At 43.1% G+C, this 16,538-nt stretch overlaps 1 protein-coding gene across 2 annotated transcripts in view; it reads right to left on the bottom strand.

Moving 5' to 3' along the window:
* ATF6 (activating transcription factor 6) overlaps nucleotides 1–16,538 on the bottom strand; it is a 202,756-nt gene that overhangs the window by 29,628 nt on the left and 156,590 nt on the right. For both annotated transcript variants that reach the window (XR_012235302.1, XM_073592844.1), the window contains exon 15: nucleotides 14,545–14,629. Coding sequence is in view for 1 of the 2 variants with exons in the window: in XM_073592844.1 (XP_073448945.1) it covers nucleotides 14,545–14,629 (85 nt within the window). In the remaining variant the exon portion in view is untranslated. The remainder of the gene's footprint in view (nucleotides 1–14,544; nucleotides 14,630–16,538) is intronic.

The raw sequence follows: 16,538 nt of genomic DNA, 5'->3' as shown, positions 1-16,538 counted from the left end.
TCAATGAAGGAGAAAAATGACCTGTTTGCAAAATTTTATAACAAACTATGAAACATGATTTTTTTTTTTTTTAAATTTTCCATCTTTTTTTGTTTGTTTAGCAAAAAATAAAAATCCCAGCTGTGATTAAATACCACCAAAAGAAAGCTCTATTTGTGGGAAAAAAAATGATAAAAATTTCATTTGGGTAGTGTTGTATGACAGCGCAATTGTCATTCAAAGTGCGTCAGCGCTGAAAGTTGAAAATTGGTCTGGGCAGGAGGGGGGTTTAAGTGCCCAGTAAGCAAGTGGTTAAAGGAAACCTGTGTTAAGGTAATGTAGACTGCTGTTGCTGACCTTTCTTTCTAAAAATGTTAGTTGTCTGACTGTCAAGCTGATCACATGGCTTTAAAACTTTGAGTCATTAACCCAGGGCAAGTATGGGGATCAGAAATCCTAAACTTAAAGTGATACTATTTTAGGACTATTAAAGTCCTATTTTTTTTCTTTAAAAATAATACACGTATTATACTTACCTTCCCTGTGAAATGGTTTTGCACAGAGCAGCCTGGATCCTCCTCTTCTCAGATCCCTCCCTGCTGTCGAGCACCCCCACAGCAAGCTGCTTGCTATGGGGGCACCAGAGCCGAGCCACAGCTCTCTGTGTCCATTCAGACAGGGAGTCGCGGTTCAGCCCTGCCCCCTTGCTCTCCTAATTGGCTGACTTTGACAGCAGGGGGAGCCAATGGCGCCGCTGCTGTGTCTCAGTCAATCAGCAGGGAGAGTCCTGGACAGCCAAGGCACTTGTGCAAATCGCTGCATAGAGATGGGCTCATGTAAGTATTAGGAGGGCTGAGGGGGACTGCTACACACAGAAGGTGGTTTATCTTAATGCATAGAATGCATTAAGATAAAGAACCTTCTGCCTTTACAACCACTTTAATTTGCTACTTTTTTGTTCCAGATCAAGTCAGAGAGAAGGTATGTGTAACACATAAAAACACATACCCACCACTTGCTTTATTTACTATAGTTTATAAAAAACCTTTAAACTTTTATAGGGCGTACATACGGTCGGACTATGTTCGGACATTCCGACAACAAAATCCTAGGATTTTTTCCGACGGATGTTGGCTCAAACTTGTCTTGCATACACACGGTCACACAAAGTTGTCAGAAAATCCGATCGTTCTGAACGCGGTGACGTAAAACACGTACGTCGGGACTATAAACGGGGCAGTGGCCAATAGCTTTCATCTCTTTATTTATTCTGAGCATGCGTGGCACTTTGTCCGTCGGATTTATGTACACACGATCGGAATTTCCGACAACGGATTTTGTTGTCGGAAAATTTTATCTCCTGCTCTCCAACTTTGTGTGTCGGAAAATCCGATGGAAAATGTCCGATGGAGCCCACACACGGTCGGAATTTCCGACAACACGCTCCGATCGGACATTTTCCATCGGAAAATCCGACCGTGTGTACGGGGCATTAGAGTGCCTTGAAAGAGTATTCATACCCCTTGAAATTTTCCACATTTTGTGACGTTACAACCAAAAACGTAAATTAATTTTATATGATAGACCAACACAAAGTGGCACATAATTGTGAAGTGGAAGGAAAATGATAAATGGTTTTCAATTCTTTTTTACAAATAAATATGTGAAAAGTGTGGCGTGCATTTGTATTCAGCCCCCCTAAGTCAATACTTTGTAGAACCACCTTTCTCTGCAATTACAGCTCCAAGTTTTTTGGGGTATGTCTCTACCAGCTTTGCACATCTAAAGAGTAACATTTTTGGCCATTCTTCTTTGCTAAATATCTCAAGCTCTGTCAGATTGAATGGAGAGCGTCTGAACAGCAATTTTCAAGTCTTGCCAAAGATTCTCAATTGAATTTAGGTCTAGACTTTGACTGGGCCATTCTAACACATGAATATACTTTGATCTAAACCATTCCATTGTAGCTCTGGCTGTAGATTTAGGGTTGTCCTGCTGGAAGATGAACTTCCGCCCCAGTCCCAAGTCTTTGGCAGACTCCAACAGGTTTTCTGTTAAAGACTGCCCTGTATTTGGCACCATCCATGTTCCTATCAACTCTGACCAGCTTCTCTGACCCTGCTGAAGAAAAGCATCCCCACAACATGATGCTGCCACCATGTTTCAGGGTGGGGATGGGGTGTTTAGGGTGATGTGCAGTGTTAGTTTTCTGCCACATATATAGCATTTTGCTTTTAGGCCAAAAAGTAACATTTTGATCTCATCTAACCAGAGCACCTTCTTCCACATGTTTGCTGTGTCCCCCACGTGGCTTCTCGCAAACTGAAAACGGGACTTCGTATGGATTTCTTTCAAAAATGGCTTTCTTCTTGCCACTTTTCCATAAAAGTCAGATTTGTGGAGTGCACGACTAAATAGTTGACCTGTGGACAGATTCTCCGACCTGAACTGTGGATCTCTGCAGCTCCTCTAGAGTTACCATGGGCCTCTTGGCTGCTTCTCTGATTAATGCTCTCCTTGCCTGGCATTTTAGGTGGGCAGCCATGTCTTGGTAGGTTTTCAGTTGTGCCATACTCTATTTTCAGATGATAGATTGAACAGTGCTCCATGAAATGTTCAAAGCTTGGGATATTTATTTTTATAACCTAACCCTGCTTTAAACTTCTCCACAACTTGAGCCCTGACATGTCTGGTGTGTTCCTTGGCCTTCATGATGCTGTTTGTTCACAAAGGTTCTCTAAAAAAACCTCTGAGGGCTTCACAGAACAGCTGTATTTATACCGATTAAAATTACACACAGGGGGACTCTATTTACTAATTAGGTGACTTCTAAAGGTGATTGGTTCCACTAGATTTTAGTTAGGGGTATCAGAGTAAAGGGGGCTGAATACAAATGTACGCCACACTTTTCAGATATTTGTAAAAAATTTTGAAAACCATTTACCATTATTTTCCTTCCAGGCAGATACTTCCATCATGCCTTGCCATCAGGGAGGTGTGTGACTGGCCCAAAATGTATTCTGCAGTAGAACAACTACCCCAAACATACAGCCAATGTCATTAAGGGGAAGGGGAGGTGATGTCATCTCTTCTCGTGGAAATCCAGTGCAGTGTTCATATTTTTTTTTGATCACTGTACTAGTGTCATTAGTGACAAAAATCAGCGTTATTTTTTATAGCGTCAGGGCACCCGCCTTTTTTTACCTAAAGAATTAACCCCCTGATCACCCGGAGGGTGATATCAGTTGGGTTTTAGCGTCAGTCAGGGTCTGCGTCGCCCCAGGCAGCGTCAGATTAGTGCCAGTAGCTCTAACACCCACACACACACACCATACACCTCTCTTAGTAGTATAGTGTCTGAACGGATTGATATCTGATCTATACTAGCGTCCCCAGCAGTTTAGGGTTCCCAAAAACGTAGCGTTAGCGGGATCAGCCCATATACCTGCTAGCACCTGCGTTTAGACCCTCCGCCCAGCCCACTCAAGTGCAGTATCAATCGATCACTGTCACTTACAAAAACACATAACTGCAGCGTTTGCAGAGTCAGGCCTGATCCCTGAGGACACTAACAGTTTATTTTGCAGCGTTCGAAGCAGTCGCTGACAGTTTTTTTTTCCTGCGAGTCTCACTACTGTACCAGTAAATGTAGAGACCAAAATGTCAAATCAAAGGTACAGTAGTGAAGAGGCCTACACGTTTCTGAGCATGACAGATAGTGAAGAGGAAGTCACTCATCTGTCAGATTCAGGCTCAGAATACGAACCTGTAGACAGCAGCGACACCCTGACAGATGGCAGTGACCACAACTCCGTCGTCAAAACTAAGGTCAGGCGTACCCGAGACCGTTCTTCTGCTGTTGTTGAGGTGCAAGAACCGTAGGGCTCTTGTAAGAGCAGAGAGCCAGTACTAGTGTCACTTATCCTTCTGGTGAACTAGCAAGCACCAGCGGCTTGGTACACCCTGGCCGTACATCCAGGACTGCAGTAACACTTGGTGACATGGCGAGTCCTATAAGTGCAGTTCAAGTGGACGAGGTGGCTAATACAAGTAGTGTCCCACTGCCACCAAGAAGAAGACAAACACAGGCCCATCGCACCCATAGTGCCCTTCCTGCTGCATTCGCCAATCTTAATTGGGAGCCCACCTTCTGTAGCACCCGTACTTCCCCCATTCACTGGCCAACCTGGAATTCAGCTGGAAACACTGGATTTTACGTCACTTGATTTTTATTCGCTGTTTTTCACCGAAACTCTCTATAGATCTATTGTGGACGAAAGCAATTTGTATGCTGATCAATTCATCACCGCTAATCCCCAGTTGACCCTTGCCAGAGATTGGAGACCTATTACGGTCTCCGAATTTAAGACCTTCCTGGGCCTAGCCCTCCTCATGGGCATAACTAAAAAGAGAGTTAGTTGCGGTCATATTGGTCCACTGACCCAATTCACCATATGCCCGTGTTCTCTGCCTCCAAGACACGATACGAGCAGATCTTGCGGTTCATGCATTTCAATGATAATGAACTCTTTCGTCCTCGGGGTGACCCTGGATTTGATCGGCTCTACAAAATTCGTCCCCTCGTAAACCACTTCAACCAACAGTTTGCAGCCTTATTTACTCCCGATCAATTTGTCTGCGTTGATGAGTCCCTGATTAAGTTTTCTGGCCACTTGTCTAGCAAACTGTATCTTCCCAGCAAGCGTCCCAGATATGGGGTCAAGATGTATAAGTTCTGTGACAGGGCCACGGGCTATACATATAGTTTTATGGTTTATGAGGGAAAAGATATGTAGAGCCGGAGAACTGCCCAGACTACATAGGGAGTGCTGGTAAGATTGTGTGGGACTTGGTGTCACCCTTATTTGGAAAGGGGTACCACTTGTACGTGGACAATTATTACACGAGCGTGCCACTTATTAGTCACCTTTTTGATTATGGAATTGGTGCATGTGGCACCGTGCGATCTAATCGCCAGGGCTTCCCCCAATGGCCTGTAGAATCCAGACATAGATGGGAGAAGAGAGCCTGTTTGAAGTGTAATAATTTGTTAGCAGTGAAGTGGAGGGATTCACGGAATGTTTTCGTTCTGTCCTCCCTTCATGCATATATGACAGTCCAAATTCCTACGGCGACTGGTGTTGTGGAGAAACCCCTCTGTGTCCACGAATACAACCTTAATCTGCTGAACTCTTTTGTGCTATACAAAGCCTCAGAACGGACTGGATCCTTCCTTAAATTCCAGGAAGAGATCGTCACAGCCCTTCTGTTTCCAGACGATGCTATGGCCCACCTTCCCAACACAAATGCAGCGAGCCGGCTGCATGACAGGCATTTTCCGTATGTCCTCCCTGGTACCTCTACCCAAAGAACACCCCCAAAGAAGATGTCGTGTCTGCAGAAAACGCGGATTTAGGCATGACACCCGCTTTTATTATATAAAAATGGAGAGCCTTCGCGCTACTGTGATGTGTTCCAAAATAGTCTAATATATGACTTAGAAAAATAGTAAAGAGTAGTGAAAAAAAAACAACCACAAAATTGTGGTAAGATGATCAAGGTGCGTAATGTGCAATTAAGGTGCAATCAAATACAATGGGAAACTGTCTGCAGCAGGGTCTAATAGCGTTCACATCACACTCATGAATACATAAATCAATAATGATTCCACTCTACAGTAATACAGATAAAGTGCAAAAAGTGCCAAATAAATAAGGTTAATTAGTGTACAATTAATGAACTAGTGCATTGATACTTTTTGCACTTTATCTGTATTACTGTAGCGTGGGATTATTATTGATTTATGTAACCGCTTTTATTGTCCCTCCTGTCCTGACCAACCTGGTCTCTGCATAAGTTACTGTTTTAAACACTACCACACACTAGTTGAGTATTAGCGTAGGGTACAGCACTACACAGTCCTAGGCACATGTACACAGTGTCTCGAAAGATGTGATGGCCACATTCACACTTTGAGAGACCCTAATCTGCAATGTTTAGTTTACAGTTATTTTACAGTTTTTATTAAAAAAAAAAAAAAGCCAAATAGTTGTGGTTTTATTTTTCTTCTCTATTGTTCTCTCTTTTATGTCCGCTCATTATTGTTCTATATCTATTGTTCTCTCTCTGTTTTATTTTTACTATGTTTTATTGTATTTGCTTTTCAGGTATGGCATGTTATTCTGTAATGTTTGTTTTATTGTTAACCATCATTTGCTTAGCAGGTATGCCATTCAGCTGCAGCATGGGTTTATTTGACAGCAACAGTGTTTGCTTCCACAATACATAAAGCGGTGACTCCAGTGCTGTAGGAGGTGATTTCATCAGCACAGGTAAAAGAAAAATGTTGCATGTATGCCCATCATTAGAAATGGGTGGATGAAGGGCGGTATTCTAATGGTGGGCATACCCACCAATCAATCTTTTTTCGTTCAGCCCACAGGCTGCATGAAAAAAACAACATTACAATGTAATCACAACAAGGACCAGCAATGTACTGGTATGTTGCTGGACTTTGAGTGGTTATACCAGAATGATGTCTGCAGGTTTAGGTATCATCCTGGTATCACTCTTTTCAGCCAGCGGTCGGCTTTCATGTAAAAGCAATCCTAGCGGCTCATTGGCCCCTAGACTGCTTTTACAAGCAGTGGGAGGGAACGTCCCCCCCGCCCCCGGATTTATTCTGGCTCTCCTGTCCCAACAGGGAACTCAAGAATGCAGCCGGTGGTTCCGCCAGCTGACCATAGAGCTGATCAGAGACGGCCCCAATCATCTCCATGGCCTAAGGAACCAGAAGCTTCAAGCATTTCATGCCTTAGGTTTTGCTGGATATAAACAGCACCATTGGGAAATTGGCAAAGCATTTTATCACACCGCTCTTGGTGTGGTCAGATGCTTTGAGGGCAGAGGAAAGATCTAGGGTCTAATAGACCCCAATTTTTTTCAAAAAAAGAGAGTACCTGTCACTAACTATTCCTATCATAGGGGATATTTATATTCCCTGAGATAACAATAAAATGATTAAAAAAAAATAAAAAAATGAAAGGAACAGTTTAAAAATAAAATAAAATAAGCAAAATAAATATTAAAAACAAAAAAAAACACCCCTGTCCCCCCGTGCTTACACGCAAAGACGAACGCAAGCTTCGGTCTGGTGTCATATGTAAACAGCAATTGCACCATGCATGTGGGGTATCACCGCGAAGGTCAGATTGAGGTCAGTAGACCTCCTCTGTAAATCTAAAGTGGTAACCCGTAAAGGCTTTTAAAAATGTATGTAGTTTGTCGCAGCTGCACGTTTGTGCGCAATTTTAAAGCATGTCGTGTTTGGAATCCATGTACTCGACACAAGATCATCTTTTTTATTTCATCAAACATTTGAGCAATATAGTGTGTTTTAGTGTATTAAAATTTTTAAAAATGTGTTTTTTCCCCAAAAAATTGTGTTTGAAAAAAATCGCTGTGCAAATACTGTGTGTGAAAAAAAAAAAATTGCAACACCCACCATTTTAATCTGTAGGGCCTTTGCTTTAAAAAAATATACAATGTTTGGGGGTTCAAAGTAATTTTCTTGCAAAAAAATGTTTTTCATGTAAACAAAGAGTGTCAGAAAGGGCTTTGTCTTCAAGTGGTTAGAAGAGTGAGTGATCTGTGACATAAGCTTCTAAATGTTGTGCATAAAATGCCAGGACAGTTCAAACCCCCCCCCAAATGACCCCTTTTTGGAAAGTAGACACCCCAAACTATTTCCCGATAGGCATGTTGAGTCCATGGAATAAGTCACTAAATGATATATTGCTCAAATATGCCATGGGCATATGTGAAATTACACCCAAAAATACATTCTGCTGTTTCTCCTGAGTACGGGGATACCCCATGTGTGAGACTTTCTGGGAGCCTAACCGCATACAGGACCCCGAAAAACCAATCACCGCCTTCAGGCTTTCTATGGGCGTAAATTTTTGGTTTCACTCCTCACTGCCCATCACAGTTTCGGAGGCCATGAAATGCCCAGATAGCACCCCCCCCTCCCCAAAAAAAACCCATTTTGGAAAGTAGACACCCCAAGCTATTTGCTGAGAGGCATGTGGAGTATGTTGAGTTGCAGATCTCGTTTTTTGTCAAAGTTTTGAAAATTGAAAAAAGAAGAAAAAAAAAAAAATTATTTTCTTTATTTTCAAAAACAAATTAGAGCTGCAAAGTACTGTCCAAAATGGGGTCATTTGGGGGGGGGGGGGGGTATCCCCGTACTCAGAAGTAGCAGAATGTATTTTGGGGTGTAATTCCACATATGCCCATGGCATGTTTGAGCAATATATCATTTAGTGACAACTTTGTGTAACTTTTTTTCTTTGTAATTTTTCAATCACTCATGACAAAAATAAAATATTCAATGGGCTCAACATGCCTCTCAGCAATTTCCTTGGGGGGGGGGGGGGCGGGTGTTTGTACTGCCCTGCCATTTTAGAACCTCAAGAAATGAGATAGGTAGTCAAACGAAAAGCTGCGTAAATTCCAGAAAATGTAACATAGTTTGTAGACGCTTCAACTTTTGCGTAAACCAATAAATATACGCTTATTGACTTTTTTTACCAATGACATGTGGCTTACGTTTGGCCTAAATGTATGACTAAAATTGAGTTTATTGGATTTTTCTTCTAACAAAAAGTAGATTTTTTTTTTTTTTTTTCCAAAATTTTCGGTCTTTTTCCGTTTATATCGCAAAAAATAAAAAAAATCAAAAAAAAAAAAAAATCGCAGAGGCAATCAAAGACCATCTAAAAGAAAGCTCTATTTGTGGGAAAAAAAGAACACAAATTTTGTTTGGGTACAACATTGCATGACCGCGCAATTACCAGTTAAAGCAGCGCAGTGCCAAATTGTAAAAAGTGCTCTGGTCATTGAGCAGCCTAATCTTCCTGGGCTGAAGTGGTTAAGGACCCCCTTTTTTGGATTCCTGAGAGCATGAGCTTTAGCGGGGGGGTGGGGTGGGGTGTGGGGTTATCTCCTCGGATTTCCGATGACACCACTCTATCATCTAACAATTGGGTAACTTGTTCTAATAGATGATAAAATGCATACCTGACCAGCAAGTAATATTTCTAATAGGATTTTTATCACAGCTTACCTGTAAAATCCATTTCTTGGAGTACATCACGGGACACAGAGCCACAGTAATTACTGTCTGGGTTATATAGGCACTTTTAGGTGATGGACACTGGCACACCCGAAACAGGAAGTTCAATTCCCCATATAACCCCTCCCCTTACCGGGAGTACCTCAGTTTTGTAGCAAAGCAATACACGTGTAACCTGAAAGAGGGGAGGGACCTCTGTGTCCCGTGAACTACTCCAAGAAAAGGATTTTACAGGTATGCTGTTATAAAAATCCTATTTTCTTTATCGTACATCACGGGACACACAGCCACAGTAATTACTGTCTGGGATGTCCCAGAGCAATGCCACCTGAGGGGAGGGGACACAACAAAAGTAGGGTGCAATCAGACCTGAGGAACTATACTGCAGCCTGCAGCACAATGCGCCCAAAGGCGACATCCTCATGCCTTCTTACCTCCATCTGATAGAATCTGGTGAATGTATGGACTGAAGACCAGGTTGCGGCCTTGCGGATTTGAGTCATGGAAGCTTGGTGATGCACTGCCCACGAAGCACTAACAGCCCTGGTGGGGTGCGCTTTGACCTGAAAAGGTGGAACCTTCCTCTTCAAGCCATAAGCTTGAATAATTACCTGTCAAATCCATTAGGCAATAGTGGATTTCGATGCTGCCTGACCTTTCCTAGGACCTTCCCGCAGCACAAACAAAACATCTGTTTCCCAAATCTGAGCAGTCGCCTTCAAATATATCTTGACTGCTCTCACTACATCCAAAGAGTGTAGTGACTTTTCTTCCTTAGAACAGGGTTCTGGAAAAAAAAAAAAGGTAAAATAATATTCCGGTTTGGGTGAAAACCTGAAACCACCTTTGGCAGAAAGCTAGGATGAGGACGCAATACCACTCTATCCCGGTGAACGATTAAATATGGCTCTTTACAAGAAAGAGCCGCCAGCTTTGATACCCTTCTTTCAGAAGAAATGGCTACCAGAAAAACTAGTTTCCTTGTCAAAAGGACCAAAGGAATATGTTGTATCGGCTCAAAAGGCTGTTTCTGTAATGCAGACAGAACTTAATTCAAGTTCCAAGGGTTCAGGGGTGCTTTAACCGGAGGATTAAGCTGCGTTACCCCCTGTATAAAGCTTTGGATCAAAGAATGCGAAGCCAGCGGACATTGACACAACACTGATAAGGCCAAGACCTGGCCCTTGATAGTACTCAAGGCCAGCTTCATCTCTAGCCCCATTTGCAGAAAGGCAAGAATTCTACCTATGACATACTTCCTAGGACGCCAACCCCTGGATTCACACCAAAAAACATATGCCTTCCAGACTCTATAATAAATGACTCTGGAAGCTGGCTTCCTTGTATTAATCAAATTAGGTATCACTGAGCCTGAAAGCCCACGATTCTTTAGAATGTGTGTTTCAATAGCCAAACCGTTACATTTAGCATTTGTAAAGTAGAATGGAACACTGGTCCCTGCGATAGCAGGTCTGGACGTGGTGGTTTCTGCATACCAAGATCTTCTGGGCCAAGCAGGGGCCACAAGAACTACCAACTTTCTTTCCTGCTTGATCCTGCGAAGAAGTCGAGGTAGCAGCAGAATAGGAGGGAATGCATAAATCAGTGAGAACTGATCCTACGGAGTCACCAACGCATCTGTTCTGCATTCAAGTGGATCCCTTGTTCTTGACCCTGGACACAAACAGATCTACATCCGGGATCCCCCATCGTTGGCATATAGCCAGGAAGATGTCTGGGTGAAGGGACCATTCCCCCCGAAAACAACTGCTCGCGACTTAGGTAGCCTGCCTGCCAGTTCTCTACCCCTGGAATGAAGATTGCCAAAATGCACGGCACATGTTCTTCTGCCCAGGTTAGGATATGGTTTACCTCTTCCTAACTTCTGGTGCCCCCTTGGTGATTGATATAAGCCATTGCTGTGGCATTGTTGGATTGAATCCTGACAGGAGAATTCTGCAACCTGAATGTCCAGGCCTTTAGGGCTAGACGCGCGCTGCCCAAATCTCTAGAATGTTGATGGGCAAGGTCTTTTCGGATCTGGACCATTTCCCTTGGACAGACGCTTCTTCCAGGAATGCTCCCCAACCTGAAAGGCTGGCATCTGTTTATACTACCTTCCAGGTAACCGGTAAGAAGGATTTCCCCTTCTGCAGATTCTCGGATATCCTCCACCAACTGAGGCTCTGGCGCACTTTTGGCGACAAACGCATTTGAAAATCTAGTGCCTGAATCTTTTTGTTCCAGGCCGATAGGATACGGTTTTGCAGCAGTCTCGAAACAGAGCATAGGGAACTGCTTCGAACGAAGCCACCATCTTCCCCAATAACCTCATACAGAGGCGAATGGAAGGACTTTTCTTTGCCCTGACCCCTTGGACCAGCTCCTTTATGGTGCTGATCTTTGTCTCGGGTAAAAACACCTTCTTTTGGGCTGTATCTATGACCAGACTGAAGTACTCTAATCTTCTTACTGGCTTTAAAGAAGATTTCTCTAGGTTGATGACCCAACCTAGGTATTCCAGGTAGTTGATTGTGGTGACTACACTTTGATCCAAGTGGACTACCGACTGGTCTATTAAGAACAGGTCGTCCAGGTATGCTATTATTGCTATACCTGGAGTCCTTAACTTGGCCAGAGGAAGGGCCAGAAGTTTTGTAAACACCTGAGGTGCAGTAGCTAGACCGAAAGGCAAGGCTACAAACTGAAAATGAAGTTTTTCCACTTCGAAGCGCAGATACTTCTGGTGAGCGGGGAAAATAGGTACGTGCAGGTATGATGTCGATTGATGCCAGAAGCTCTCCCCCTTGTAGGATGGAGACTACTGATCGGATTGATTCCATGCAAAAAGAGCAAATATTCAGAAACCGGTTTAAATCTTTGAGATCTAGAATGGGTCTGACATCCCCATTTGGTTTTGGTACCGTGAAAAGGTTTGAATAAAACCCTGGCCCTTGGTCTTTCACGGGACCGCCACGATCACCTTTTGTGACAAAAGTCAGTCTAACGCTAGAAAAAGAGACTTCTTTTTCTCTGGATCTTTGGGGACATTTGACCTGAGGAAACGAGGGGATGGGAATTCTCTGAACTCTAGTTTGTATCCTAGAGCTATTGTGGAGACCACCCATCTGTCCCGAAATTCTTCATGCCAGGCCTTTGAGAACTGCAGAAGTCTTCCCCCCAACTCGAGCTGACAGTGGAGGCTGTCGCGACTACCTGGAGGCTGATGCCCCTGGCACTGGAGAAAGAGCCCGTTTAAATGTTTACTCTTTTTCTTAACTGGCAAAAGGGTACTTTTCCCACTTGATATTCTTTGGATATATTTGTCCAAATCCTCCCCAAAACAGCTTTTCATCACAGAAAGGAAAACCAGCCAGGAGCTTTTTGCACGGCGCTTCGGCTGACCAACCTTTCAACTATAAGATTCTACGCATGTGCACCAACCCAAGCGTAAGGTTTGAAGAATAGAATCTCTAATTACGTCAATTGCAAAGCACAAAGCCGTTGGCAGCTCAGCTAATTCCCGGGTCTGCTGTTCAGGGACCACCTTGAGTACCCGTTTCAACTGGTCTCTTAAGGACTGACATACCCCAATTGTCGTCACTGCAGGTTGAGCCACTGAACCTGCCAGGGAAAACATGTTTTTTAACAGGAATTCCAATTTTTTTATCAGTTGAATCCCTAAGCATTTACGCATTGACAACCGGACAAGTCAAATTTTTATTCAGAGGATATAGCAGCATCAATTGCTGGTGTACTCCACATCTTAGTAAATTTTTCCTCCATAGGATAAAGTGTTAAAGCACTTTTTCCCTCCTAAAAAGTTTGGTGATCCCACTCATAATACATAAGATTTTCTAGTAATGAATGGACAGGAAAGGCACACAAGGCTTGAGGAGGCTTTAGTGAACCCAAACAGGAAGTGGGCTCTTTAACCGACTCCATTAAAGGTAGCTTAAAATGTGGAGTGCACCATTTCAGTAAGAAAATGTACCAGCAACTTCTCAGCATGTAAAACCGAAAAAGATCCTTCACCACTTGACTCCTTGGAAGAGGAATCATCAGCCTGCTCAAGGTCCCCTGAGGAGGATTCATCTTCCCCCTCCCACAGTTCCTTCCTTTGGGGATCCTGGGTGGTAGAAGGGGACCTAATGCGTTTTCTTCCACTCTGAAGATGTGATTAAAGTCACTAATCTTTCCTCTAAGCCACTCATAGCTGAGGAGAAAACCTGCTCAGTTATATAGACAGGGGCTGAAGTGTCGGAAGCAATTACAGCCCCTGATGACCCTGATGGCTCACTCTGACCAGCCTCCTTAGTCTGGGATGATGTTGCAGAGGGAGAGTCCTTAGGACCTGAGGGCGACCCCTTCGTGTCCTTGGTCTTTGCGGCATTTGAACCGCCTCCTCTGGTTGTGCCGAGCACAAACGCAGAGGTACCACCAAAATAATGCACCCACTGCTGAGCAATAGCCCAGCAACTGCCGCTGCTATTAAGCTCAGCCTGATGCTTAAAGTAAATGTGCCTGGGAAATGCCTGTGTCACCAACTCACATGCCCCCCGTCCGCTCTGTGTCCCTCCTAGATGTATGCACCCGAAAAGGAATATGGCTGAAAAAAACAAATACTGGATCCCGGGGTCCAGCTCTCTAAAAAGAGAATAGTTACAGGCAAAACCTTGTTTCTTTGGACACGAGGCCCGGGTACCATTCAATTCGGCCTGGAAAAGACACTTTGAATGGATGCGGTTGCATGGCTTGCCCCAGTAAGGAATATTCCAGCGGAGCTCAGCACAGTACATCTTTACTCGTGACCAACAACTAAGACACTGGCGAAAAAACTGAGGTACTCCCGGTAAGGGGAGGGGTTATATGGGTAACTGAACTTCCTGTTTAGGGTGTGCCAGTGTTCATCACCTAAAAGTGCCTATATAACCCAGACAGTAATTATTGTGGCTCTGTGTCCCGTGATGTATGATAAAGAAAAAATATTTTTGTTGATAAAAACTGCAATAAAGAGTTTGCAAAGTGTTCTTTAGGTTGGGTTTCTGCTGTGCATATGCAACAGCAAACACATTCATGTAATCTATTAGATTACATGATGTCCGCTGTAGGGTTAGTGGTTACCCAATCTGCACAAGAGCAGAGTTATACCATTTATTGGCTGAACTCTGTCCAGGAAGAAGAGGCCTAGCAATGAAACACTGACAAAGATGGCCCCAGGGTTTTGGTGTAACGGCCTGTAATGGTTACAAGGTAAAGGTCTATTTTAAGCAGGAATTTACTAAAGTTCACTGAATTTCCATCAATCTCCATCCTACATCGCCCTGCATTGTTCCTGGGCTCACAAAACCGCTGTTTAGAAAACCGAGAAAAGAAAAAACAAAACAAAACAAAAAAAAAAAAACACACTGTGAGGTTAGCATACATACCATTTACATTCATAGATGGCAAAATTATGGACATTTTTGGCCTGGTGGTCTTATTTCTGTTGGTGGCTGGCAACAGCAAATGGTCCTGCAAAATATAAAAATATTAACTAAAAAAAAAACACAGATGGTTTCAAGGTGTTCGGTAATGAAGCAAACAAAAAAAAAAAAAATCGAATACAGTATTCTTAAAAAATATTCAGATACACTACTGTAAAGGAGAAGGATTTGCAAATTTACCATGAAAAGAGAATCCAAGCATGTAGACTTAAGTGTGGTGATAAGGTGTCCTTTAAGGGCCCCTATCACAACACTCCATGCTAATATTTGATGGACTTGTGTCTTTTTTCAACCTAACTATGTAACTATGCAATATATGAAAATAGCCAATTAACAAAAAGGCCAATTTTTGTATACAGTTACCATGTGGTGTACTGCTGCAAAGTGCTCAGATACGGGTAAGTTACTAACATTTCTGCTGTAAGCATCAAGCTGGCAACAGAGGGTGCAACATTGATAATCTAACACTGTAAGCTTGGTGATGGGAACAAAAAGCATAGGGATGACTGTATTAGAGTACTGTTGCGTCTTCACTGTCAAATCAGCACACTGGGGGCAAAACAGTGCCATTCCTGTATTGCCCAACTGCAGTAGAGAAAAAAAAAAACAACTTGCCAACCTAGCAGTGCAGTGTGTACCAGGGATACCTGGATTTAATGCCTGGTTGAATAAAGTTACAAATCCTTTAACAGATAAAACAATTCACATACATGCATTTCAAGAGTATAGTTATTAGTAGGGGCGTTGCTAGGGGGTGGCTTTTGGGGCTATAGCCCCGAATCTGAGGCCAATAGCCCCGAGTCTCTGCAGGGGTCCCCAAGGGGAGGAGAGGCTCTCTGGGGACCCTTACGTAAGTGGGGGGCTGTCTGGGCACCCTGATGTAAGGGAGAGGCTTTCTGGGGACCCTGATTTTAAGGCCGAGGCTCTCTAGGGACCCAGATTTAAGGGGGAGGCTCTCTGGGGACCCTAATGTAAGGAGGCCTCTCTGGGAATGATGATGTAAGTGGGGGGCCCTCTGGGTACCCTGATGGAAGGGGGAGGCTCTCTGAGGACTCTGATGTAAGGAAGAGGCTCTCTGGGGACCCTGATGTAAGTGGGGGGCTCTCTGGGGATATATATACACACACACACGTATATTACTGTATATACATGTGTATGCCCGCCCAAGGGTATGACTTTCTTTACTACCCTGCTATGGGCTCTAGCCCCAGATCTTTTGTAGACCTAGCAACGCCCCTGGTTATTAGATTCCTCAGCATTCACCTTAAAAATGTTTTTATTGTGTGAATTGCTACAGGATTACATTATATAGCTACAGGGTTCTATTTGATATTGTTGTCACCAACACTCAGATGTGTAAATATGATTCCAGTCAAATCTTTTTTTTTGTAATACAAGGCTTATAACCCCATGTTTAGGTATTGCTGTCCCAGATTGTGAGATTTTCCTTCACATTCAGTCACAAAGACCATGCAGAGGTGTAGGCAAACTACCAACAGTGCCACAGAAAGCAATAAAAAATAAATTGCTTGTCAGCCATTAAAGCTTATAGCTCTCTCAAAAAGACAAAAAAAAAAAAAAAATATATGTCTACCTAAAAATTTTAGTCTAACTTTACTATATGTTGCTAGTGAATTTGGTGTATTTGGGTGGACAGTGATACATCTTTATTAATTGGGAACTTAGATTAGCTGTAGTTTAAGGCTATCATTATAGTTAAAAAATATGTTACCCCAACATTTCATATATGATATGCGTCTGTTGTACCATATACTTATGTTAAAAAGTATCCTGTTCTCTTTACACTGCTTCCTAAATGTGAAATACCTGGTGATCTTGCCAGCTGGCCTTCTTTCCCGTTTCTAACTGACCACGCTAGGCATGAGAGCACATTCATCCTATTGTGTTCAGTTTTCTGGCTATGAAGGGAACACAGC

This window comes from Aquarana catesbeiana, linkage group LG07 (assembly GCF_042186555.1).
Source record: "Aquarana catesbeiana isolate 2022-GZ linkage group LG07, ASM4218655v1, whole genome shotgun sequence".
Lineage (NCBI taxonomy): Eukaryota > Metazoa > Chordata > Amphibia > Anura > Ranidae > Aquarana > Aquarana catesbeiana.
The sequence above is the reverse complement of the archived record's forward strand: the minus strand, read 5'-3'. Positions and strand labels throughout refer to the sequence as shown.